Source organism: Mustela lutreola, chromosome 16, assembly GCF_030435805.1.
Source record: "Mustela lutreola isolate mMusLut2 chromosome 16, mMusLut2.pri, whole genome shotgun sequence".
In the NCBI taxonomy this organism is placed as follows: domain Eukaryota; kingdom Metazoa; phylum Chordata; class Mammalia; order Carnivora; family Mustelidae; genus Mustela; species Mustela lutreola.
In genome coordinates this window covers 16,218,063-16,245,950 of record NC_081305.1, presented here as the reverse complement: position 1 = coordinate 16,245,950, position 27,888 = coordinate 16,218,063, and the positions used below count along the sequence as shown (strand labels likewise).

The following is a 27,888-nucleotide window of genomic DNA, read 5'->3' as shown; positions in this document are numbered from 1 at the left end:
AAATTCCATGAAGAAAATTCTGATTCCAAGATGTCCTGAGATCATGTGATTCCATGAGGATTTTTGAACTGTTACTTTAAAAACAAAACAAAGTATGAAAAACTGTGATTGAGTAAATGGGTAGATTTTACTCTTACTGCAAAAGAGCACATCAGTGCTGCCTGTTGCAGTGATTAGCCACCGTTGGTAACGTCTTCATATTTTATATTCCTAATAACAGTGATGACTGAGAATCTATTTGAGTTTCCAGCTGACAGAATTAATTGTTGCTATTTTCCTAGGCACTGTTTCTTTAAAAGTATACTTTAAATCCGAAAGCTGGACTGCTCAGTTATTATTGCTATTAGAAAGTAATTCATAATGTCATGTTTACTTTCATTCTTTTTTCATTTTTCATATTTTATTTCCTGCATTGTTTTAGTCAAGTAATGGCTTTTAAAAAAGGAAAGTTCAAATAGTAACTAAAACTAAGGCTGTGATTTTTCAATATAAAAAGCACAGCTATTGGCCAAAGTGAAGGAATATTTTTTCAGCTTTTACGGAGAAACTGAAGGGGTAACATTCTGATAAGTAAGCTGTATTAAGAGCTCTACACAAATAAGAGGCTTCTTTATCACAAAGGCAGACAACACACAAACCGAATGTTATTGATTTTATTTTTCAGAGAGTTGTTAATTCTCTGTGTTTCTCTTAAAGGGTTTAGCCATAACTGTGCATAGAATAATAATTATCTTGCTCTATCAAAAAATGAAGGGGATAATGTGTGGTAAATTATGTTCTGATATCCTCCTACAGCAGTTAAAACTGACATAGCAATTTGAGTCTGCTTTCTTCTTATCCCAGTCGTGGACCGATGTTCCCTTTTTATATTCATTTATATTCTTCTCTCCCTCTTCTTCACTTTTTTTTAGACAATTAGTAATATACTGTTAGCTTTGTGACCCTGTAACAACTTAAAGGAAAAGGCCACTTTGGTGTGGGGTAACCCAGCAACTCCTGCAGCACAGTTGGGGCTGGGGGCTACCCATTCAGGAATGAGGGGAGCTGATTCCTGAGAAACAAACAATGCATTTTTTTCCATGAACGGTGCTGTTCTGAAGTCTTCAAAATTTCCCTCTAATAGGAAACAATGTACATTTTAATTTAAAAAAAAAAAAAAGAAAAGGCAAACTAAAATTTCCTGAAACATCACTTCTCCCTGAACTGCAGTGGGTGTAATTCACTTGTCACCTCAGTGCTTTACGGTTTGAAGTGGTCATTTATCTGATGGTTCCCACAAGCCTTGGGCTTTACAGGGTCATATCATTGACTTAAAATGAAGAATTAACTTGTGTTACATCTATAGAGAGCAAAATTACACACTCCAGAATTTGCAGTTGTAGCATTAGTTATACAGTTCTGGGTGTTCTTGACACCCATGGGATGCCCACTTCTCTTCTCACTACAACCTGTTGTCTGGACACATGCTTATGTCTTTTTTTCCTTTTGGCATGTAGAAAGCTGTTAATACAGTTTAAGGCCAAATTGTGTGTGGCTTCTATATGTAGATAAGATGTTTTGGTATTCATGTCCGTTTCATTTATTTTTTTAAGTGTACAAAAAAATAGCCTGTTAATTGTTTGTTGAAGGCTACTTTTCTGTTTGTTTTTAATTTTTTTCTATCCTATACATTTAGTTGACCTTTGTGGAATTGTGGTGTTGGTTTTGTTTATACAGCCAGATTTTTCCCCCTTTTTGTGGTCTTCCTCAGTTCTTTGAATGTGCTCTTCTAATCTGTTTTTTCTCTTTGTTCTTATATATTCTTTCCTCCACCCCCAACCCTTTCTTTCTTTCTCTCTCTGATTGAGAGGCATTGAATTACGTTTTCAGTAGTACAGGCTTCTTGCCGATATGAAGGGAACTTTTCAGAAAGAGACCTACTCTGGGTCATTTACTTTTGAATACAGTTTTCAATCGTTCAAGTTTTGGATGGTTTATATCTAATGTGTGTTTCATTTTTTTGGAAAGCTATATTTTGTATTTAGGAAATGGTATACTATTTTGCTATTTGTACTGAGTGAGTACATTGGCATAAATATAGAAATTTATATATATACATATATATAAACTATTCTTTTTTTGCCACACATTTTTGTGGTTAAATTTGTGAGTTTGTCTGATGTTCTACCACAACGTGGCGTCTGATAACAGTGGGGGGGGGGGGTTTGTTATGTCTTTATTGAGTATTTAAGTATCTTTTGAAACATATGACCTGTTCATCTGTGGCCATTCCATCAGGCAGTTCCTTGATGTTATTAGTGGGCTAAAGGCAGCTTACTGTGTGTTTGCTGGATCTTTCACTCAGCAAAATGTTAAGAGTAAGGAAACCCATCTAGGCAGTTATGTCAAATGGTGTTTCACAAGAATGAGCCATTCAGTCCTTGCTCACTATATATTTAATATTTTATTGTTGTTATTGTTATTAATTGGCTTTCTGTATTCTATGCCTTTTATTTATAATGACACTAAAAAAAAAATCCCATGTTTGTAATTTTAATAACATTTTCCCCATCTTGTAATATCCAGAGCTACTTTATAAATTCTCTGAACCAAAAGCATTTTCCTCAATATATCATCTCTCCCTACCCTGTCAGGAAAAATTACCCAATATAGTTCAGGTTATAAGAAGGACAGCCACACAATCCAGTGCTTCAGTTTTAAAATGTAAAACTCTAATTGCAGAGTTATAAAGAGGTAGCTTACCTGGCAGGTATAAAAATAAGAAGTAGAAATAAAATACTGTAAGTTTATTTCTGAGTTTTCTGACTTTTTTTCTAAGAGATTACACAGGAGACTCAGGAAGTCTATTTGTTCACCAAGTTCCAATTAAAATGTTTGTTAACACTGCTCTGTGGATGAAGTGGTGGCAAGAAGACTGGCTTGTGTGCTGACTTCTGTTCTGTTGTTTAGCAAGAGGCTTATCATTGTAAAATGCTGATTGCCAATGCCAAGTCACCAGGGACCAATTTTCTGTTTAATAATATCTAAGTTTAGAACAGAACATACACCTGAACTGTATAGTGGCTTGATTGGATGGAGGCAGAAAACCCTATTTTTATTTTCATAAATTTTGTGGTTATTTATACAAGGGCTGTGCTATGCTACCATATTCTTATTCAATAATGATAAATTTTTTTTAACATTGTTTAATGTTCCTTACCCCTAAAGGTCATTGTTAAGTACAGCATTCTGAATATTTGGTTTCAAAAAGCATTTCTCTTCTTACTGAAGATTTAGCTCAGTGGTCAGTGGTTGATACTTGTGCTAATAATACAATTTCCAGATTACTGTTACAAATGGGAGAGATTCCAAGAGCTTGCATAGGCCTTGGAAGCAACAATTTATTAAATTTATTTATGGCAGAAGGACCTAAATAAACTATGAACCTTTTTTATTCCTTTATATTGTTACATTCAACTGCTCTTGCTTTTAGCAGCTCACCTTAATGCTTGGAGCTTATCTGTGTGTGTGTGGTGGGGGGGTGTGCGCGCATGTGCACGTGTGCGTGTGCATGTGTATGTGTGTGTGTGTGTTGTTCCTTATTGTCATTCCATTATATATCCACACTAACATGGGAGAAGATAAGTAGAAGTCATATTTGCTTCAGAGCTTTATCATGTTACCTTTGTAATTAGAGTATTATACTGTTATTTAGTGATATCTGTTTTTACCAGTCTCCCTAGAACAGGTTTTTGAAGGGCTTTATTATAAAAGCAGAATTAGTGAAAGATCTTCCTTCCTTTTCTTTTTTGGTAATATTGTATATGCTGTAGTTGAGAATTTCATTATAGTGCATTTCTTGTCCATCACAACTTCAGTTAATCTGCCTAGGAAAAATATTGTCAAAGGAAATGAGAGAGAAATTATATCTGAACCCATCTAGAACTAAGATAATAATCCTTTTGAACAATTAATTCTAACTCTAATACCTGTTTCCTAGTTTATTTTTTTTCTAATTAATTAAAAACTATATGAGGCCTGTTAGCTTTACTCTGTTTCATGACCACAGGCTTCATCCCTACTCAGTGCAGCCGTGTTGTATCTGCACAGCTTTGGTTATAAGGAGGGACTCCGTGGAGACAGAAACTATATAGTTCGGCAGCTTTATTAGAAAAATAGCTCAGAGTTCATGCACTAGTAAGTTAGGTTAGTAGAATCTCATAACATATTAAAAAGAGGTTTTCTCCTCTGCCTATTTGTGTCACTGAAACTAAATCATGGACATAATGTTCATAATGCAGAATGCAGTAAATATCAAAGTAACATAGTGTCACTTGTGAATTGTCCCAGTGCTCTAATTACTTCTTTAATCCCATTTTTCCCCATGCCATTCTAGCCTCATTTATTAATAAAATTCTATTTTTACTCCACTTTCAGGAAATTTTTTTTAAATTAATATTTTATATCTAAGTCAAATGCTTATGGAAAAAGTGCCTTTTTACCATGATAGTGTCCCTTTCTTGTATTTTCATTTTTCACTATTGCCAAAAACAAATACACAAATGATTTCATAGCCCCAACTTCAATTTTTCCATTTAGCCATTCTTTTCTCCATTTTTTGATTACTGTAGAAAACAATTTCATAAATTTCTCCCTTTGGCCTAAGAGTAACAGAGAAGATACATTGCTAGAATTGTTCCTTTGAGGGATGGTAAGTAATATAGAATTATATTGTTTCAGCTTTATATAAATTATCTAAATTTATCTTCATCTTGATCAACTAATGATAGGTCTTACTTGAATGCTAATGAAAATTTTATTATCTTTGAGACTCCATGTACACAAATGATTGTAGATAAATTTCAGGAAGGAAGTATTTAAAGCATCTTCTCTGATCTTACTCAGATGGATGAAAATAAATCACTACACATAGTTTAGGTAAAAGCTGGTCACATCAACTTTTCTAACTAGTTAAGGCCATGTAATTCATCATAGTGCACCTTTTTCCTGTCAGAACCTTCATAATCTTTATGAAAAATTGTGTCAAAGGAAATAAAGAAGTTATATTGAAATCCCTCTAGAACTAAGGTAATGATTCCTTTCAACAGAATACAGTTGAATTGAGTATCCCTCTGGTTTTTGTTAATTTTGCCTCTGTTCTAGCTCCTTATTGCAGTGGTGGTGCCTAACGAGAGGGCAGGATAACAGTAGCTTTGGGATAAAGCTGCTTTCCCCATGTGAGTATTTTTTTGACTTAGTGGCTCTGAAGACTGCAAACCTTTATGCAATATTCTTAATACCCAAAAGATATTATGCACTTTAACCATTCCAAAGAAGTCAAGAATGCTATATAGTGATGATTCCTTCTTAATGAATACATCTTAACTCTTTATGTCCCTTTTATTTTGGATAGCCAGCTTGGTATAAGTATTATGTGAATATCTTCTAAAATGACTGTATAGTAGTACTTAAGACTTTGAAATGTAATTGACTATATGAGGAAATGATTACACTTCAGCAAATCATTTTAGAAATATTAAATGTTCAGCTTACTAATCTATATGTTTGAGACTTAATTAAAACCAGGTCTCTTCCAGTATATTTTGTGTCATGTTTATAAGAACCTTGTAGTATAGAGTTTTCTACATAAACAGTATAAACCAGTGGTTTTCAAAGTATGGTCCTCAGCCCACCAGCCAACATCCATATCACTTGGGAGCTAGTTAGAAATGCAGATCTTGGGCCCTGTCACAGACATATTGAATCAGAAACTCTTGCATGGGACCTAGCATTCTGTGTTTTAACAAGCCCTCCAGGTGATTCTGATGTATGCTTGTTGGAAAACCACTGGGGTAAATGTTATACAGTAAGATCTAGAAAGGTTCCCTCCTAGTCATACAAATAGTTGTATATTGTTCTTTATATACATTCAGCTTAACCTGGTTATCCATAATCATTTATTGGCAATGATAATTTATTCTCAGTACTGCCTATAGAAATATAGCATGTTTTATGTACATAAACAGTTTAGTTCTTGATAATTCAGTTAACTTAGTTTGGCATTCTACTACCATTTACTAAAAAGTTTACATTAAATGACTGATTTAAATATATAGGTGCAATCTTCTATATTTCTTTTAATTGTAACGATATTTAAGTAGCTAAAACAATTGACGGGTGCTAAAGTCTCCTGTTTATCCATGAAATGGGTACATTGTGGGCAGTGATAATATAAGCTTTCTTTTCATTGCCTCTTACTTTACCAGCAGACCACAATTTTGGTCTGGCTAGACCAACTCTCAGAATATCATTCCTTGTATTTATATTTGTATCTGAGATATTAACAAGATAACTGGCCAGGTCAACAAAGCACCTTATTTAATTTCTTTTTTAAATAGATAAAACTTATTTAAAAGTAGCTTGGTTTGTATGAGAACCGATGCAGTAGAGATATAGCTATTCTTGGAACTTAACGCTTCAGACAAGCATTATTTACTAAAATAAATATTGGACAAGACAGTGCATTATATAATCTGGGCATTTCGCCTTTCTCAGTTGTATGCCTCTGGTAAATATAAAGTAACAAGATAAGTAGATTTATCCAGTCATTTTAATCTCCATGTGTATTCAGTACCTCCATAATTATTGCTGTAATCTTCCTTCCACTGTTTACAAATCACCCAATTAATTAACTCACGGAAGAAAAATGCACATTCAAAATAAAAATAATTGTATACTCACTTTATAAATATCACCACTGCTGTCTTTGCTTAATACTAGCAGTGGAAATATAAGTGGCTTACTCTACAAACCTTGGTGCTGGCAATACATAGGCAAACTGTGGGGAGATGCTCTAGGTACATTCCTTCTTTCTTATTCCCTTTCTCCTCTACCCCACTTTATTGCATAATATATTCCTATATCCAAAGAATTCTACCACAATTCTATTTGACTCCAACTCGTAATATCTCTTCTAAAAGACCTGTGTTTAACGATATCATCCTTGCTCTCTTTTTTTCCCCAGAAGTAATTTGGTTTGAAATAGTTTATAAGGGTTGCTTCTTATTTTAGCTAATGAACCTCAGGACAACACACACACACACACACACACACACACACACACACCCATCTCAGATGTTTGAGTGTGGCTTTGGAATCAGACTAATGTGTCCAATAAAGGACTGTCCTGCACTGAAGTGTTTATGACTTTAGTAGCTACAAACTGATTCTAGTGACATTGAGCTAATTTCTTTTGAGCTAATGAATGTATCTGCTCACCTTGCTCCCTTCTAAGTGATAAGCTCCAAGTAGTGGCTACTTTTTTTGGTCAAATTTTACTGAGTTTTATGCACTTCTTTTACTTAGTCAGTCTTTTAATTAACATAGTGCAAATATTTCATGAACCTGTTCTCAAGTGCTTTAGCTACCATTCTGCCATTTAAATTTTTTATTTTTATTTTATTTTGCTTGAACACACTGGTCAACCACTGAACTGCCTTCTTCCATTGTCCTGCAATGATATAAGGATTACATTTTTGTGTATATGGCTTTCATAGTTGGGATTTCAGAGCACTGACACCAGATATTTTCAGTTTGTTCTGTGGGGGAATTTCATTTGCATCTATGTTTTTAGCTATCTGTGATAACTTGTTAAATATTAAAAAGATATTTTGCTTCTATTGGAACATTTGTATACTCGCAACTATATTTCTGTAAACAGCTGCAGTCAAAAATAAAACATTGAAAGTTTTCATTTTGCAGTGGGTAACTGTCTTTTTTCCTCAAACTTTGTGAATGAATTCTTATCCATGACTGTTAGTTTTGAGCAACATGAGTATATGGCTGAAGTTATAAAATCATTTGGAAAAAGGTAAGAAATACAGATCTATTTTTGAGCATTTACTTTGTGCCGAGTAGTTTTGCCAGCAACATACAAAGTGACTTAGTGTGGTAGCAGATCACGTACCACAGAGGTAATTTTGCTAAAAATGAAATCTCTCCAGCCCTCAGTAAAATATCTCTTTTTGTCGTTCTTCTGTCAGTTGTTTCCAAATATATAAATTGGTGTTTACCAAATGTGGTGTATATATAACATACCACTAGCAGTATTTCAAATGAGAAAAAAAATCTATATGCACCTACTAGACTATGGAGAAATGTAATTGATATTAAACACAGATACAGATGATACATAGATATGAGTATGATATATAAATAAAAATATATATAAATAAAAATATATGAAACTTCAGAAGCAGTTCTTTAAATCATATGTTTATACCTTCTTACCAAATACAGACTGTGTCTGTTGATTCTATGAAAGTGACTGAATTTTCAACATACCCAGATGTATATAAACACAACTTGTCATTTTAGGAGACTATATATATTTCAATAATGCTACCATTGTTTTAAATGTGTTTAAAAGTTTTCTTTTGGTATTTATTGACTTCAACAGCACTGGAAAGAAGTGATAATGAAATGAAATTCAGTAAGTATAAATATCAAAAAGGGTGGCAGATGGGTTAGATGGGTAATGGGTATCAAGGAGGGCACTTGTTATGGTGGTGTATGTAAGTGAGGAATCACTGAATTCTACTCCACAAACCAATATTGCACTGTATGTTAGTGACCTAAAATTTTAATTAAAAAATTTTGGGGGGTGGGGGTCTGGGTGGCTCAGTGGGTTAAAGCCTCTGCCTTCGGATCAGGTCATGATCCCAGGGTCCTGGGATCGAGCCCCGCATTGGGCTGTCTGCTCAGCAGGGAACCTGCTTCCTCCTCTCTCTCTCTCTGCCTGCCTCTCCGCCTACTTGTGATATCTCTCTCTGTCAAATGAATAAATAAAATCTTAAAAAAAAATTTTTTTTTGAAGCGAAAATAATAAAAGGGTAAAAAAAAAAATACTTGGGTTCAAAACTTGCCAATGTGGGCAAAAGACTGATCTGAAGTTGAGACTTTTAAGTAGCTGCCAGAAAAGCTGATGCAGTGCTAGGTTACATAATTTGTTACAGTGTCCAGAATAGGGGAAATGGTTGTTCTGCTTTACTCTAAGCTGATAAGAGTAGTACTATGTCATGTTTTAAGGAGCAAACACATTCTCAGCAGCCATATAATCAGGCCTGTAAGGGAAATGGAACATCATTTATGCCTGCTCAGGACACAACAGGGACTCTAGAAGTATAAAAGCAGCTACAGTTTCTCAACAGCAACGCTTAATGGTCTTGCTCTCAAGAGAAAGTATTGAGGGGCGCCTGGTTGGCTCAGTCAGTTAAGCATCTCCCTTCAGCTCAGGTCTTGACCCCAGTGTCCTGGGATCAAGTCCAGCATCAGGCTCCTTGCTCAGCAGGCAGCCTCTTTCTCCCTCTGCCTCTGCCTGCCACTCCCCTGCTTGTGCTCATCCTCTCTCTCTGATGAATAAATAAAACATTATTAAAAAAAAAAAAAGTATGGGGCGCCTGGGTGGCTCAGTGGGTTAAAGCCTCTGCCTTCGGCTCAGGTCATGATCTCAGGGTCCTGGGATCGAGCCCCGCATCGGGCTATCTGCTCAGCAGGGAGCCTGCTTCCTCCTCTCTCTCTGCCTGCCTCTCTGCCTACTTGTGATCTTTGTCTGTCAAATAAATAAATAAAATCTTTAAAAAAATAACAGTATTGGTAGCTACTCTTGTGCTCTCTTTCATGGTACCATTGTCCCTGCTTCAGCTGAGGCAATACAGTATAGTACTTAAAAGCAGAGGCTCTTGAGTTTGCCCACCTCAGTGGAGTTCTGGCCCCTGCACATGTTATTTAACCTCTCCATTCCTCCATCTCCTAATTTATAAAGCAGAAACAAAAATAAAAACCTTAGGGTTATTGCAAGAACAAAGTAAATTAATCCATGTAAAAACTACTTAGTTCCTGGCACACAGTAAGTGCCTAATAAGTGTTAACCTTGTTTTAATATTACTAGTCCTGATACTACTTAGCTATTCTACCCTTGTTTGCTAGATCCCAGATCCTTTTGTGCCCCCTTGTTTTTTTAATCAAAGACATGTTCCTTTGATTGTCTTCTTTCTCCAGCATCAAAATCTTTTCTGAGTCATTCCTACTGGCATATAAATTTGCTGTAATTTCCTTTATCTCTTAAATAAATAACTTTTTGACCACATTAACTCCATACACAGAGTTTCCACTTCCTCTCCTTCCATTCCTTCTTGAACCCATTCCAATCAGGCTTTCATGAGACCGCTCTCCTGAAATATCTCTTGTCAAAATCATCAGAATAGCCTCCACCTAGCTATATCCAAAGGTCCATTCTCAGATGTATCCTACTTGGCTTATGAGTAGTATTTGACACACCCGATCACTCCCTCTTTGAAACACTTTCTTTTCTCAGCTTTCAGGATCCTGCAACTCCGATCTCCCACTCTGCTGGCTACTTTCTTTCATACTCATCTTCTTGACCTCCTAACACTGGAGAGCCCTAGAGGTCAATCATCAGATCTCTTCTCTATTGCAGTGGTAATCTCATCCTTGACATAGCATTATATACTATCTCTATGTTGAAGATTTCCATATGTATGCCTCCAGTCATAACTTCTCCCCAAACTCCAGGTACCTATTACCATCCATCTCAAACATAGAATGCCTGAAGTCAAATTCTGATTTCACCCTTCCTGACCCCAACTCTGCCCTCAATATGCTTAACAGATTCTTGCTCATCTTAGCAAATGGAGTTTCCATTCTTTTTGTTGCGTAAGCCAAAATACCTTTGAGGTTTTTATTTGACCTAGATATGATCCTTTATCAACTACTGTTAGGCCAACCTTTGAGATGTATCGAACCTTATAAATACGTCTTCTACTTGACACCTCTGTTGCTCAAAGCATTTATGAAGTAGATTGTTACACTGTCCCATAAGCACAAGCCATGCTTCCATCACTCTTACACTTGATTCCTCCCTACCAGCCAGCATTAAACATGAGTCATATTATAGCTCTGCCCAAAACTCTCCAGCCACTTTCTATTCTTATATACTTACAGAGCTCGTAAGGCTCTGTGTGAGCTGATTCCAGCTATGTGTCTGACCTAGGCCACTCCTCCTTTCTCTGCTTTAGTCACATGAACGTCCGTCCTCTTTCTTCCTCACACTGTACATGCTCCTGCCTCAGATATGTGCATTCTGCCTTCACTCCTGCCTTCATGCATCTACATCTCACTCTCTCACTTTATCAGGTCTTTGCTCAAACGTAGCCTTATTGAGGAAGTCTTTATAAAACAAAACTCATATCCCATCTCTCTCAGCCTGCTCTTTCTTCCTAGCATGAGGTACTTGGTTTTGTTCATTGCTATGCTCCCAGTGCCTAGATGAGTACCTAGCCCAGTGACTAGATAAAATCAGAATTAATCAGGCAAATTACAATAAATACTGCTGCCCCTAGGTATGTGTTTACTGAATTCTATTTTTTTCTTGATTTCTATAACATTCTTACCTGGATCTCTCTAAATGTCCTGTAGATTCCCTGCAAGGATCTTAATAGGTTGTTCCATTACCATTCAATATGAAACAGCCCTGTTGGGAGAGCTCTCAAGTAGTAGAGGCTTCTGGCTGTTTGGTTTTTTTGTTTGTTTGTTTGTTTGTTTAAGATTTTATTTATTTATTTGACAGAGATCACAAGTAGGCAGAGAGGCAGGCAGAGAGAGAGAGGAGGAGGAAGCAGGCTCCCTGCTGAGCAGAGAGCCTGATGAGGGGGGCTCCATCCCAGGACCATGGGACCATGACCTGAGCCAAAGGCAGAGGCTTTAACCCACTGAGCCACCCAGGCGCCCCTGGCCGTTTGTTTTTAAAGATCTTATTTTTAAGGAATGCTCTCCACCCAACATAGGGTTGGAACTCACAACTCTGAGATCAAGAGCTGCATCTCAGGCTTAGCCAGCCAGCCACCTGGGGCCATAATTTCTTATTGCATGCTCTAATCCCATCCTCCCTAGTAGATTCCACTTTTGCCTGTATGCCTTTATCAGTAGCTTCACTGAAACTAGTGAGCGGGTCTGTTTGTAGAAATGGGTTTTATTTATTTCACTGGGGACTTTCAGAAATTTACACAAAATTGCAGTGAGGATGAAGGTAACAAGAAAATATTTTTCAAACTGAAGCACCTAGCCATATGCCATTGTGTGTATTGTATAGGGAGAAATACCCAAGTACCTGTCAGCATCTAGCACATGAGGCTCTGGTCTGCCGCCCTCATTTTCTTGGCAGGTCCAGGAAACTGTTCACAGTTTCAGGCAACCTGGCTTTGCCTAATCTCTCCTGTTTTCTTTCAGTGCACCACAAGAGGGCGGCATTTCGTCATATTCTACTTGAGTTATACTGACAGTGAGCCTGACTTTAATTGAAATTGGAAGTTGGAATATTAATGTCAAAATTGTTCAGTTAATGAAACTCTAGGATTACAATTTCATCCCCAAAATTGTGGGACCAAAATGCATACAAAAGGAAAGTCATCAGTTTAGCAATGATAGAGGGAAACCTTCCAGTGTGTTATATAGCTCAGAAATAAAATACTATTTGGAGAAGGCTGTTGCTAAGTACGGGGAGTAACTTTTCCTGAATTCATTCATTGCAGCAGATATAGTGTATAGAGGTGTTGGCTTATTTCTGCAGACATTAAATTAGAAGACAGAAATAAAAAAGAGACTTCTATTATCTTTTACTTGAAGGTATCTGTAGGTACTGTATACATACAACAGAGGTTGAAGCATGAGTAAAACATTAGGCATATTAGTCACTGTGCAGTAATTAAAACCAATACCATAAACAAGCATAAATTACTTAACTACTAAACAAGTCCCTTGGGTCAGACAGATTCAGTCATTTCTTTCTCTGAGCAATTCCCTTCTGCCATAAGCCACAGAGAGGTGATTAAAAGAAAAATATATCATTGAAGAGTTAGATTTTTGCCTTGCCACATTAGACCCTAAAAATGTATCCCTAATAAGAGGAATTAAATCGTGTAGAGGACCATAAAGATTATTGTCTGGCATCTTTCTACTCCTTGCCCTGCTTTATAACCTAAGTGGCCTCTTGAGCCTAATCAGATTTTGCCAAGATAGCAATCATAAGAATCAGAAAGAAAACTAACCAAAAATATATTAATACAGTCTATTCTGTCCCCGATTCATTCCCTGTGGAAAAAGAAACCCACCTTAAAGACTAAAGCAAGTCAAGGAAGTCTGAATAAGAAACCTCAATTTTGCTACATTTTAGAAGGAAACCAAGTCTTGTGAGTCTCATTTTCTGGCTTTGATCTGGTTGTCAGTTGGGATGGACTTGCCCAAATGATGGCCCACAGAAAGGCCGAATGTTTCATTTTTCTGCTCATCCTGCACTTCCTTTTTCATTAAGAATCCTGCCTGGAAGTTTAAGTCAAAGAGGCTACTTGGAGCAAAATACAATGGAGTCTCATCCCAGATATTCTCCAGGCGTTTCTTCCATCCTTCCAAGATCTGAATTCGGGCATCCATAGGAGTGTGCCCAATGCTGTAGGTCAGTTGAGGTTCCAAGACTTGGAAGCCACAGAAATGGAGAGTGCCACTCTGGGGAAACACAAAAGCACAAACATGAGTCACAGAACAAACCCTACACAGTTTGTGCCATATACAAACAATAAAATTTAATCTAGGTTTTCCATTAAGACACTTCGATATGGGGACCTGAGCCCTTCTGGAGAATCAATTCATAGTTATTGTCTCTCATCTGCGCTCTATTCCTAGCTGTTACCTATGTTAGCCTATTCAGCTGAGCTCCTTTTTAAATGAATAAAACCTTGAAACCCTGCCAGCCTGGGATCCTCTGCCAAAAATACCGGAAGTTCTATTACATAAGGGAGTTTCAGCTTCTTGGCAGCTGACTTGCCAAGGCATGCAGATGTGCCTTTCTCCGCCTCTCCATTTAACCAGATGAGCCTCCGCAAATGATTCTTATAATTTATTCTCCAGTATTAATGGTTCACTCTTACAAATGGCCACCTCGTTTGCTCTTCTCTCCAACCCTCTTCCTTGGAAGAGATTATCTTGATAGTCCAGTGACCAACCACAAAAAGCCTACCTCATTTTTCACTTTTGTTCTAACTTCACTCTGGACTAAATCATTTCTTACAATTTTCTAAGAGTTTGTGAGGCTGTAGCAGCAACTTGGAGAAAGCCAGGAAGCTTGGAGAGAGAGGTCAGTTATCTGGAGAGAATAGGGGCACGTGGCTATATGAATCTAGGGATTACATGCACGAGCCCTTGGTTAGGAGGCAGCAATGTTTGGAAGAAAAATTCAAATTTTTCTTGCAATAAGGGGGTCTGGGAAGACAAGCAGGGCCTAAAAGGGAGCTCCCTGTCCCTGGAGTTCTGAATTATTACATTGCTTTCCTCCTCACCCCTCAGGTCTATTTTCAGCTGTGATCTTGAGGATCTGGACCCCAAAGAAACCTCAATTAATTAGCCCCCACCAAAGGTTCATTGAAAAAAAGTAACCTGAATTGGCCAGAGAATGATATTCATGTCTCCGTGGATACCCTGCAGAGAGTACATGGAGCCGCTGCCACCAGTGGTGATGGAAAGCACGGTCTTCTTATTCTGCAAAAGGCAAGTCATTGTTTCCCTCCACAGCTCCATGGTGACAGGAAGTTAATGAAACAGCCCCTGGGAAAAGAACACCCAAGTCCGCCCAGCTGCACATTGACTCCACTGAGCTACTCAGTGGGACTCCAGGAGTTACAGCCATGGCTAGCCAAGGGCTCCATACTACTGGTGGCAAATTGGGGGAACTACAAAACCAGTGTGGATTGCTGGCGCCCAAGTAGAACTCTATTGTTTCTACCTGTCTCCCCGCAGTGCTACACATGTATTTAGTCATGGAATCCAAGAGGCCTCAAAATATTTCTTGTGTAGTAGTTGGGTCTCTAAAAAACGAAGATAGACTTTCTTTTTTTATTTTTATTATGGAAAATGTCATACGTAGAGAAAATAGTATAATGATGCTTCCACATACACACCACCACCCCCAGCTTCAACTCTCAGTATTAGCTGTAACTCAAACCCTTCCCCCTTAGGTTCCCGGGCTATTTTATGAGACTGATGCGCTACCTACTGTGCTAAAGAGGCACCTCCCCAGGTTATTTTAAAGCAAGTCCTAAAGTCATGTCTAAATACTTCCAAAAACTTTCCGATCCATCTCTCCCAGGATCTCTCTTCATATCTGTTCAAAACCCTGCCTCAGAAGAGAGTCGAACCAGAATATAGCTGATAGAGAAAGCAGAACTATCCACCTACCCGGAAAGGTCCCTTGTCATACATGGCAGCATATGTGTAAGCAAATTCCCCTATGAGAACTCGCTCAAACCAGCCTTTCAGGATGGCAGGGACTCCAAACCACTGCAGTGGGAACTGTGGGACAGAGGACAAAGGGGTCAGATCAGAAGGTGGCTCAGGTGCTTAGCTGCTGCCTATGATGTCACAGGCAAACTTCTTGGTCGACCTTTCTTGGTCGGGCCCTTGTCATTTCTTCTGGAGGAGTTAGCACATTAAAATTATTGTCCTTGGTCAGTAAACTTGACACTCCTTGACTTGATATCTTTCTCTGATACTTGAATAGTTACTGACCTACAGGAGAGGGGCAAAGGGGGTTGGGTGTTTGTTTTTCTTTTTAAAGTTTTTATTTATTTATTTGACAGAGATCACAAGTAGGCAGAGAGGCAGGCAGAGAGAGAGGGAGAAGCAGGCTCCCTGCCGAGCAGAGAGCCCGATGCGGGGCTCGATCCCAGGACCCTGGGATCATGACCAGAGCCGAAGGCAGAGGCTTTAACCCACTGAGCCAACCAGGCACCCTGGGAGTTGGGTTTTAAAACAGAAAGAACACGAGATTGTGTTCTCGCCCTGATTCTGCCACTGACATGATGTAAAACCTCTGCCCCATAAGCCCCTTACTTTCCCTGTCTCATGTGCCTACTTGTGGAAAGAGGAGCTTGAGTAACCTCTAGAGGCTTCTTATATTTATGACTCTGCAACAGTGAGGGGCCACCGGCAACTTTTAAGAGAAATGTGTAGGTTGTTTAGACAAGTAGATTTGTTCTACAGTCAGAGCTGAAAATAGAATTGTTTGGCTTGCAGGATATTGAGAGTTTATTCTTCCTCTGGTTGTTCATGGAGAAGTGAGGAAAGTGAGCAAGAGGCTAGCCCACATGGCACCTCGGTTTGAATTAAAGTGTTCCTCCTCAGGACACTATTTCTATGTTGAAAGACTATCATTCATAGTACGCTGATTCTTCTATTGTAAGACTTTGCCTCTCGTCCGTTGGTAACATGTTATAATCTAAAAATCTGCGTGTATATACATTGCTCTTTGATGTTGCTATTTGGCAGTGCACAACCTGCGCAGTTGTACTTATAGTAAATTAAACTTATGTGTCGGATAGAAGCTAAATTAAAAGACCCACTCCAATTCTAAAATATGAGATGCAGACTTGAAAGCTGCTCCTGCCACTTCTTTGGTTGCACCAGGATACGATGCAGCAGAAAACACGCCCCCAAGAAGACATTCCAGGGGACACTGGCTAATGGTGCGTGGCTTTGATCTATAGCAGCAGGACTGAGGGTGGAATAAAAGACCTAAAAGTTTGGATTCTTTGCAGCTGATTGAATAATTGCAAAAACCACAGCTGGCATCACCCTCCCTGTGCTGTTTCTAGTGTCAAAGACATCCCATGTTTAGTATTAAAAAGCTGGTTAGAACCAGGAGAAGCAAAGCCACTGAGTCCAGTCTGGCATTTTCAAGAGAGAGGCCTAACAAGAAGCATATGCATGTCCAGTACTGACTGCCTAGCAGGAAGACAGCTTCCAGGACAAGAAAGGCCCCACTCTGCAGCTGGAACACATTAAGCAGGGCAGCGGGCCCTTCAGCTGGAAAGCTCCCAGAGGTCTCTTTCCCATGCTTCCCTCGGCAGACCCCTCGGGGTGCTGATGCAGGAAAAGGGGACAACAGCAAACTGGGAGAAATCCCACAAGGAATCCCTAATTGAAGAAAAGCACCAGGCTCTGGTGTCATTTCTGTAGCCACTCCTCCCATAGAGGAGTATGGCTGGGGCACCGGGTCTATTAATCTGTGTAATAGCACACCTTTGAAATCATCACCGTTCTTTACAGAGAATGCACTCAAGTGGGTAACTGACTTTCCTAAGATCACATAGCTAACGAGGTGACCAGGCTTGGGCAGTAAGAACTCAAGTGTCCCGACACCTCTTCTGATGTCTGACCACACCTGAAAAATCACAAGGTCCGCGGCTTCCAGCTTCTTTTGTTCCGCCACAATATCCGGGCTCAGACGGCCTTCCTTATAAGCTAGAACAGATTCGGCAGGATACTGAAAGTTCCCTGGGTCCTTCAGTGTGCCTGCCTCGAAGAAAAAGACAGGTTGGAGCCAAAAGGGCCCAGGCAGGGCCAGAGAACCCGCAGCTGAGATGTGCCACAGAGACCTCATGAAAGGAGGGAGCTGCTCCTACCTGTGATGTCCTTTCTGGAGATGACGGGATTGAAGTTCATAGCGTATAGGTCCGACACAGTGACCTCCCATCCTTTCCTCTTCAAGGCCTCCACCGCAGCCTCCTTCATGGCATAGTTGAAGGATGTCTTCTCTGCGTGGGCCAGGACGATCAGTGCTCTTCTGGCTGCTCAGGTACACACAAGGCATATGGAGAAAATCAGTTACCAAGAAGCAAAGCTTCAGCTGCAAGGCAGCCAAGCCAGGATCCACAAGGCAAGAATCAGCTTCAGGGGTGCCTGGCTGGAGCTGTTGGCAAAGCAGGGGGCTGTTGATCTTGGGGTTGTGATTTTAAGCCCCACATTGGGCATAGAGGTTACTAAATAAATAAAAGAAAAAAAAGGGAGAGTCTACTTTGTTAGGCAGTAGGTGATGCAGTCACCTACTAAAGATGGAATTAACCCCTTCAAAAACTAATATAAGGTGTTAGGAGTCAGGATAGTGGTTCCCCTTGTCAAGGAGTAGTGATCAGAAGGAGCTTTGGGGGTACTGGCAATGTTTTATTTCTTCATCTGGGTGCTGATCACACAAGTCTGTGACAAGCCACTTCGATTTTGTGCACTTTTTAGTACATCTATTATATTCAATACGTATTTTGAGTGGTTTTTTTTTTTTCCCAGTATCCCACAAACACACAACATAGAGCAATAAATTCCTGGCAGAGTAAACCTCTAAAGGGAGAATTTGTATAACCTCAAGATAGAGAATATTTTTAAGAAAGACTAGAGATTCAGAAACCATGAAGGAAAAGCTTGCCAGGTAAAGCCACATGAAAATTAAAAATTTGTTTGTACCAGAAGGCACCATAAACAAAGTCAAAAGACACCAGCTAGACGGTATCTGCAACTCTTATCACAAAGGGTTAAAATCCCAAAGAATGCCTATAAACAGAAAAAGACAATGCAACAGAAAAATAACTCAAGGCCACTGCTGTATACAAGGAGGAAGAAATGCCAATGAAAAAAACAAATGAGCAAGTGCCCTGCCCAGCACTTTAGGGAAATGCCCTCTGGAAAAGCACATTAAAATGAGATATTAGGGGCGCCGGGGTGGCTCAGTGGGTTAAGACTCTGCCTTCAGGGGCGCCTGGGTGGCTCAGCGAGTTAAGACTCTGCCTTCAGCTCAGGTCATGATCTCAGGGTCCTGGGATCGAGCTCCGCACCCACACCCAGCTCTCTGCTGAGCAGGGAGCCTGCTGCCCTCTCCCTCTCTGCCTGCCTCTCTGTCTACTTGTGATCTCTCTGTCAAATAAATAAATAAAATCTTAAAAAAAGAGAGAGAGAGATATTATTATTTACCCATCAGATTGGCAAAGCTGTGGCAACAGGCTGGCTCAGTCCGTGGAGGGTGCAAGTCTTGATCTCAGGGTTGTCAGTTCAGGCCCCACGTTGGGTGTAGAGATTACTTATAAATAAAATCTTTAAAAAAAAAAAAAAAAGATTGGCAAAACAATTTAAGACAAGGAATACTGAGGTCTATTAAGACCGCAGGAAGACTGGCATGTTGCTGGTGAGAATACGAGCTGCATCCACCTTTGGGGAGAGTAATTAGGCTGAATCTTTTAAAATTGTAAAGACACATAAATCTTTGGAGCACCTGGGTGGCTCAGTTGGTTAAGTGCCTGACTCTTGATCTCAGCTCAAGTCACAATCTCAGGGTTGTGAGATCGACCCCTGTGTCGGCATGGAGTCTGCTTAGGATTCTTTTTCCCTCTCCACCTTCCCTCTCTGTTCACTCTCTCTCTCTCAAAAAAAAAAAAAAAAAAAGAAAGAAAAAGAACACATAAATTTTTTATCTAGTTCTCCATTTTGGGGAATCTGTTTTACAGACTAAAAGCATTGGGACATAAGGATACATGAACAAGGATGTGTATTGTTTTAGTGTTTTCATCCGCAAAAATTGGATACAACCTAACTATTTATGGGGACTATCTGAATAAATTACAATATATATAGACCAAAGACTGGTATGTTGTTAACAATTAAGAGTTAACTATATATAGTCACCCAGAAAAAAGATATCCATGATATACTGTTAGCTCATAAAATGAAGTAAATGTGAACCCATTTTTATAAAAGACAAAGAAAGAGGGGCATCTGGTTGGCTCAGCCGGAGCTTGCAACTCTAGATCCTGGAGTTGTGAGTTTGAAGCCCATGTTGGGTATAAACATTACTTAAAAAAAAAAAAAAAAAAAAAAAGACAAAGAAAGAAACTACATATATGTGTGGGTAGATATGCAGTATATAGGTATAAGAGGAAATTAGTTTTTTTAGCTAAGAGATGACAAGGAGATAGAGACAGAGGGGAATGATTTACTTTTTTTTCTTGGACCTGTATTAATAAAATTGTTAGAACAAGAATGCTCTAGTCTTACAAGAACAGCATTTTAAGTTCTATATTTCTTTTCAGGATTTTATTTATTAGAGAGAGAGAGGGTATGAACGGGGAAGGAGAGTCAGAGAGAGAGAGAGGGAGAAGCAGGCTCCTCACTGAAGAGAAGCAGGCTCCTTGCTGAGCAGGGAGCCCGATATGGGGCTTGATCCCAGCCCGATATGGGGCTTGATCCCAGGATTCCAGGATCACGACCCCAGCCAGAGGCAGCTGTTGTTTTTTGTTGTTTTTTTTTTTTGTTTTAAGATTTTATTTATTTATTTGACAGACAGAGGCAAGAGGCAAGTAGGCAGAGAGGCAGTCAGAGAGAGAGGAGGAAGCAGGCTCCCCACTGAGCAGAGAGTTTGATGCGGGGCTCGATCCCAGGACTCTGGGATCATGGCCTGAGCCGAAGGCAGAGGCTTTAACCCACTGAGCCACCCAGGCGCCCCAAAGTTCTATTTATTTTACAGTCATCTCTATACCCAAGGTGGGGCTTGAACTCACGACCCAGAAGCCCGAGCTCCTCCAACTGAGCCAGCCAGGTGCCCCTTTTTCTTCTTTATTTTAACTGAAGTATATTTGACACACAATGTTACTTTCATTTCAGATGAACACCACAGTGATTCTGCATGTCTGTACATTAGGCTGGGCTCACCCCAAACGTAGCTCCCTCCTGTCATACCCCACCACACTGTTATATCACCACTGATTATATTCCCTGTGCTGTACCTTTTACTCCCCCCGCCACTGCCCCCCACCCCGACTTATTCATTCCATAACTGGAAGCCCATGCCTCCCACTCCCCTTCACCCATTTTGTCCTTCTGCCCATCCCACTCCCCTCTAGCAAAGTCCCTTTGTTTGTTTGTTTGAATTTATGGGCATATGTCTTCTTGTTTGTTTGTTCATTATTTGGGTTTTTAGATTCCACGTACAAGGGAAATACTTTTTGCCTTTCTCTGCAAGAATACCATTAATGGATGCTTACTGTGTGCTAGGCACTGCTTGGAGTGCTTTGCATTCTTTTGCAGACGTCCTGGCAATGCTGAGATAGCTACAGTGAGTATCCTCATATCATAGATGGGAACACTGAGGCACAAACAAGTCAAGAAAGTTAGCATAGTGAGGGGTAAAACTAGAGTATTATTATTTATTTGAGAGAGAGAGCGCGCCTGAGAGCAAGAGAGAGACTGAGAGAACGAGTGATTCAGGAGAGGCAGAGGGAGCCCGACATGGGACTCGATCCCAGGACTGTGGCATGAACCTGAGCTGAAGGCAGATGCTTCACTGACTAAGCCACGCAGGCGCCCCTGAAACTGGACGGACGGACGGACGGACGGACACACACACACACACACACACACACTCCATATATATATGGAGAGAGAGAGAAATCTACACAACCGCATGCACGCAGCAGCGAGGGGAAGGGCCAGAGAACGGAAGAGAATGGAGGAGCCCACCACCGCCGCCGCTCCTAGTCACTGGGACTCTTACCTGGTTTCTCACTGCTCGCAACAGTTGTGCCCACGGGCGGATCCCCAGTGGGCGCAGGCGCTTCGGGCTCAGTGCAGGCCCGCGTCAGCTTCCCGCCCCCCACCCTCGCGAGAGCAGCGTCGCCAGGCTTGCTCGCGGCGTTTCCAGACGCCTTAAACTCTGAGGTGGCAGAATGGAAGTTTGATATGGCATTTACATGCTATGAAAGTGGTTTATCTGCTTTGGATGGCCCTGGGGGGAAAAGGGAAAAGAGCTCCTGGGGCTGCCTCAACAAGCTCCTACCCCCAGCCTCTCTCTCTCTCTTTTTTTTTTTTTTTTTTTTTTTTTTTTTTTTTTTTTTATCAAACTCCACGACTTCCCATTCTCAGGAGAAATGTGAGTACCTTAAGTTCCCACTAGCATTTTCTCTGTGACTGAACTTTGCATTAGTTACATCAGTGTTTACTGAATACTGCTTTGTCAGTTTTTTATTCTCTTGGCTTTCTACCTATATATAAATATTTTTTTAACTTCTTTTCTTTTTTTCAAGATTTTATTTATTCAGTTGACAGAGATCACGAGTAGGCAGAGAGGCGGGCAGAGAGAGAGAGAGAGAGAGGAGGAAGCAGGCTCCCTGCTGAGTAGAGAGCCCAGTGCAGGGCTCTATCCCAGGACCCTGAGATCATGACCCAAGCGAAAAGCAGAGGCCTAACCCACTGAGCCACCCAGGCGCCCCATTAACTTCTTATCAGTGTCCGTATCAACAAGCATTTCCTAAGTAGTAAAATATAAAGGTACTTCATGTAAAATGAGAAAATCAGGCTACCTACCCTTTTCGCTGATGAGTAGCTCATCAGCTACGAGCTACAGGACGCCTGATACCTTCAAATACAAGCAATGCGAGAGACAAGACACAAACAGGAAGGACATATTTGCGAGAAATAGAACCAACAAAGTTCTATATATGGATTCCTGAAAACAACGCAGTAGGCAAATTGTAAAAGGTGCTGCACGCACAACACTGATTTGCAGTCCACGGAGTAGTTGTGCTGCTTCGCCAGAGGGAAAAGGTAAACGGGAGAATCACTACCCCACGTCGTAACACCAAGTCACTCGTTGCCATTCCTGCGGTCAAACCTGCGGTCTTTGGACTTGAAGGGCCCAGTGGTCCTTCCTGCCACTTAACTAGCTGTATGACAAGCTTGATTTTCTCAGGATTTACCCTGACAAGGGAACTAAGAAAGACACACAGAAAACTAACGGCGTTAGCCTGACAGGGGAGACCAGGGACAAAATTCCTGAGGAAAACCGTTCACTTCAGGGCTGGCCGATGAGGAAAGGCTTCAGAGGAGCCGCCAGTTGCCGGAGAGGTTTGAAAGACAAATGGGGCTTTCTAATTTAACGTTCATGTCTGTTTGCCAGGCACCCCACTGACCTAACAGAAGCCACTGCTTATCCCACGGCTGAGCCTGTCCTTGTTAATGCAACTCTCTTCAGGTTTCAGTCCCTGCTTGAGATACGCTCCCTGTTTCTGTCCTTTTCTGTGTTCTCAAATCCCTCGTTCCTTCCCCACCGGCTTTTGCGTTCTCTATCCACCCGAGCCAACTTTATCTCTCCCTGTGCAATGCTCATGTTCTAACGCATCCTCTCAGCCTCTCCACCAGGCTTGAGTGAGTACCTCCTACCCACTGGGCACTGCTTTAGGCATTTGGGATACACCAGTATGCAAAAACACACAATATTTCCATAGAGCATACATTCTGGTGTATGGCCAAAGCCTCCCGACTGTTTCGGGGGACTTGGCCTCTGTCCTCTTCTGAGGCTACCACGTTCCTACAATTCTCTGCCTTAAAACTCAGGCCAATCCAGAACCAAGTTTTCTCGAACATTCCTGACTGCATGGTACTCTGTCAAGGGGCACGTTCATTCAAGACCAACATAGAACTTAAACGACCGAAGAAGATAAAGCTGGAAGAGAAAGAAAAGAGGTCATGGCACTTTGTTTTAATGTAAAGCACATCCAGATATCTTTAGCAGTAAAAGAGAACATTACCCACTGGATCATTCTGGCAGAAGAATAAGCAATAGAATAAGGACAGGCCCTCTAATCAGGTTCGTGCATGCTGTTTCTGCCTCCTGGGCTCCTTGGGTTCCTGGAGGAACACGTACATGCCAATCAGAGGCACTGCGTGGTGTAGCAAACGCTCTGGATACACAGAATATTCTGTAAGACGGGAAAATCAGGAACTGGCTCTTGTCCTGTATTAGAGGAGGGAGTGCTGGTGCCCTGAGGACAGCTTTGAATGAAGTAAATGCACGCAGGAAGCCTTGTCAGCTGCAAAGCAGTCCCTCCCAGACGCTTCCCTAGGTTTCTAGAAACTCTGGGTGGGCTTCCAATCTCTGGCTCGGCCCTTTTCACAGAGATTCTAACCCTAGTTTGTCAACCGCAACATTAAGTCCATCCCCTCACTTGCTTTTGGCAAGATGAGACTCTCTGCATGTGTGTTTTCAGAAAACAGAACGAGGTTCAGAGGGAAGAAAATTGCAAGGTGGAGTTCTGTTGCAGTCGAGGAGATCGCTTCCTAAATGGTAGCACTATCCCATCTGAGAATGAGGCTTTCTGGGAAAAGAGCACCCTCTGCCTGCAGGTCTTCCTTGCTGCTGGGGTGTCTCTGAGGCCAGGCCTGCATCAGGTAAAGTTGGGGTGACCCATAAAGTCTCCCTCGGGTAGATGGTGGAGAGGAGAGGCTCTGTCACTCCCAACGGTCACAATCAAAACTGTCCCCTAGCCAGACAGCCTGGGGCTGGTCTCTATCCAACTAAAGGGAACAACTTCCCCAGCTCCAGCCATCACTGGATCTTTTAACTTTCCTCCAGAATCAGAGAATTCACTTTTTAAATGAAATCAACGATATTTACTGTGGATAGTAGCAACTTATACCAAAATGTTTTCAGTTATGTAAGGCCAAACAAGGTGTGCCAAGGGGCCAAATTTGCCCCGGACGACCGATTTCAACGTGTTCTGGAAGGCTTTTTTTTTTTTTTTTTTTTTTTTTTTTTTGCTTCGAGGTCAAGTCTCTTTCAAACGCCCACCTCAGTTTGTGCGAATGGGGTCGAAACAGGAGTTCCCCTTACCTCCGTGTCTGGTGAGGGCTTATCCCAGGATCCTAATGCCTTTGCTTTCCAAACCCCTCGGGGCTCCCGGAAGCAAACGTGGACCAGGGGCCCCTGTTCGCAGCGTGGCGAGGCACTCACCAGCAAGGGCTCCCGTGGTGCCTTGATTGGCAGCGCTGCTGGCCGTGGCAAAGTCGTGGCGCGGGTATGGGGGACCAGGTCTGCAAGCAGAAGCTGGGGCTCCGGGGTGCCGCGTGCAGAGCGCCCGCCACTTTATAGCTCCTCGCGCCGGGCCCACTGGACCGGGGCCCACCAGGGCGGAGCCGGCCTCTGGGACTCTGGGGCGCAGGGCGGGGCGCGCCTGGGCTGCGGTTCTGGGAAGAAAGGGGAGTCTGGGGGCGGGAGTGGGGACCCCCGACGTGGAAGGAGTGGGGCGGGAGGGCGCGGGTAAAGAGTACGGGTGCAGGTGGGAGGTATGCCCATCTGGACTCTGTCCAGAAACCATTTGGGGACACCAGAGTGCCAGTGTCTGGTGGAGTCCCGGCGCGCCCTGTGCCTCTCCCAGCCTCGGGAAAGCGCCTCCGCACGGAATGGGGCAGACAGGGAGGAGGGTGTACAGTGTTGTGGTTCTTAAGCCTCAAGTTCGCTGAGTCACTGTGACTCTGGACTTCGATTTTGATGCCTGAGGTAGCTTGGGATACCTGTTCCTGGGAAAGGGAATTCGTTTCTTCCTTGGCTAGGTTCAGATTCTGCCCTCCGGGGTCCAGGAAGATGCATTTCCCTTGGTGCCAACCCCTGCTCCTCAGAATACGGGATTGGTTTGGTTTTGTGCTCCAGGAGCTCATCCCGGGGGTGAGAGCAGTAACAGGGAAGCATTTAAGAACAGCCAAGACAAATGAAGGTGGAGTGAATTTACACACAGCCCTACCTGGAGAAGCTGAACAGAGCACAGAAAAAAATTCTCAAGCCTTACCAAGTGAAAGTTAGTCTTAATCCTACAGGTTTTATTGTGCTTGTTTTAGTCTGCTTTTTTTTTTTTTTTTTTTTTTTTTTTAATGAATTGAATGTTTGTGGCAACCTCGCATGGAACAAATCTGAGGACACCCTTTGTCCACCGGCATTTACTCATTTTGTTTCTGTGACACATTTTGGTAATTCTTGGCAATATTTCAAATCTTTTCATTATATTTGGTGTGTTGATCTGTGATCAGTGATGATAACTCCCTGAAAGCTCAGATGATTAGTATTTTTTAACAATGAATTATATCACCCCCCCCTCACCCCCAGTGGCGCAGTCTGTTAAATGCCTGCCTTCACTCAGGTGGTGATCCTGGAGACTGGAGATCAAGCTGTGCTTCTGGCCACTTGCTCAGCAGAGAGCCTACTTCTCCCTCTGCCCATACCCTGCTTTTGCTTCCTGGCTCTCTCTCTCAAATAAGTAAATAAAATCTTAAAACACACACATAATGAAGGATTTTTAAATTAAGGTATGCACATTGTTAGACATAATGCTATTGTACACTTACTAGAGTAAGTGTGGGGTAAACATAATTGTTATATACACTAGGAAACCAAAAAACTGATGCGATTTAATTTATTGTGGTTGTCTGCAACCAAACCTGCAATATCTCCGAGGAATGCCTGTACTACCAAAGGGGAAGGAAAAAGAAATAGGACTTTAAAGTGTAACAATCAGGGGTGCCTGGGGGGCTCAGTGGGTTAAGCCTCTGCCTTCAGCTCTGGTCATGATCTTAGGGTCCTGGAATAGAGTCCTGTATCAGGCTCTCTGCTCAGCAGGGAGCCTGCTTCCCACTGTCTCTGCCTGCCTTTCTGGCTACTTGTGATCTCTCTCTGTCAAATAAATAAAAATCTTTAAAAAAATAATAAAAAAATAAAGTGTAACCATCAGAAAAATTAGAAATGAAAAGTACATCCTTAGGGTAGGGTTTGTAAAATTTAAGGGTGTGCTAAAAAACTCGATAATCAAGACAAATAACTATCTTTTAAGTCTGTTTTTTTCCTTTTTTAAGGTTTTATTTTTTAAGTAATCTGCATACCCAATATGGGGATTGAGAGTTACACACTCCACTGAGTGGGCCAGCCAGACACCCTGATAAATAACTCTTTAACACAATGTTTTTGAAAATTATTTTGCAGAAAAGAAAGTGATCATAGACAAAATACAAAAATGTTAGGGGCGCCTGGGTGGTTCAGTAGTTAAGCCTCTGCCTTGGGCTTGGGTCATGATCCCAGAGTCCTGGGATCGAGCCCCACATTGGGCTCCTTGCTCAGTAGAGAGCCTGCTTCTCCCTCTCCCTTTGCTTCTCTCCCTGCATGTGTGTGCTCTCTCTGTCAAATAAATAAATAAACAAAATCTTAAAAAAAAAAAAAAAATATATATATATATATATATATATATATATGTTAAAGATTAGTAGCAGTGCCAAGCCATGTTGAGCCTAGAGAAAAATGAACATTCACTTAATTCCAATTCATTCTTTATTCTGTTAAAAAATAAAATTAAGGGGCACCTGGGTGGCTTAGTCATTAAGAGTCTGCCTTTGGCCACGGTCATGATCCCAGGGTCCTGGAATTAAGACCTACATTGGGCTCCCTGCTCAGCGGGAAACATGCTTCTCTCTCTCCCTCTGCCTGCTGTTCCCCCTACTTGTCCTCACTCTCTGTCAAATAAATAAATAAAATCTTTGAAAAAAATTAAAATTAAAAAAAAAATTCAACAGTACGTTTGGAAGAGGCTTTATTTAATGATTCATGAACCAGGCAGCATCCAGTCTAGCAGGTAGAATGGGGGTCTGAGGAGCTGTACAAATGAAAGACTTCTATAGGCAGAAAAGAGGGGGGACAAGGAAGTTACACTTTGTGAAAAGTGGATTGGTTTCTTTTGAGGTTACTTTCCTTGAGTGGGTGCATATATATATATATATATATATATATATATATATATAATGTTAAAGATTAGTAGCAGTGCCAAGCCATGTTGAGCCTAGAGAAAAGGTGGTGGAAGGGTCTATCAGGTAGATTACCTAACTAGTACTGATCAGGCCATTCCTGACTGATTTATTTAAGATTCTAGGTCAGGGTGAGCTGAAACCGCAAGTCTGTTCAGGGCTAAGTGTAAGTGACTCCATTTTGGATCTGTTGTCTTGCTTTAGCAATTGCCCCCTTCAGTTAGACCCTCAGCCTAAGAGATCTGATTTAAAAATGCAAGGTTTTAGGGGTACCTCAGTCAGTTAAGTGTCTGCCTCTGGCTCAGGTCATAATCTCTTAGGATCAAGTCCTGCTGGGGCTCCCTACTCAGCCTTCTGCCCCCTCGCCTTCTGCCCCTTGCCCCCCCCCCCCAGCTCATGCTCACTCACTCT

General features: G+C 41.3%; 2 protein-coding genes across 10 annotated transcripts in view; one reads left to right on the top strand and one right to left on the bottom strand.

The window, feature by feature from the left end:
• Positions 1–7,732, top strand: part of NFAT5 (nuclear factor of activated T cells 5) — a 116,702-nt gene extending 108,970 nt beyond the window's left edge. For all 7 annotated transcript variants that reach the window (XM_059152980.1, XM_059152979.1, XM_059152981.1 and 4 more), the window contains one exon: positions 1–7,732. The gene's annotated coding sequence lies outside the window, so the exon portion shown is untranslated.
• Positions 7,733–12,647: 4,915 nt separating this feature from the next.
• Positions 12,648–25,109, bottom strand: NQO1 (NAD(P)H quinone dehydrogenase 1). Of its 3 annotated transcripts, none has more exons than XM_059152988.1 (7): positions 24,530–24,793; positions 18,844–18,963; positions 17,508–17,672; positions 17,267–17,397; positions 15,283–15,396; positions 14,485–14,586; positions 12,648–13,557 (listed from the first exon to the last, which is right to left on the bottom strand). In XM_059152988.1, exons 2-7 carry the CDS (start codon positions 18,845–18,847, stop codon positions 13,252–13,254), a joined length of 822 nt encoding a protein of 273 aa, XP_059008971.1. In that variant the 5' UTR covers positions 18,848–18,963; positions 24,530–24,793; the 3' UTR covers positions 12,648–13,251. The 3 variants fall into 3 exon arrangements, with proteins under 3 accessions (XP_059008971.1, XP_059008972.1, XP_059008970.1); XM_059152989.1 differs by having other exon boundaries at positions 24,650–24,787; XM_059152987.1 differs by lacking the exon at positions 18,844–18,963 and having other exon boundaries at positions 24,650–25,109.
• Between the last annotated feature and the right edge of the window lie 2,779 nt (positions 25,110–27,888).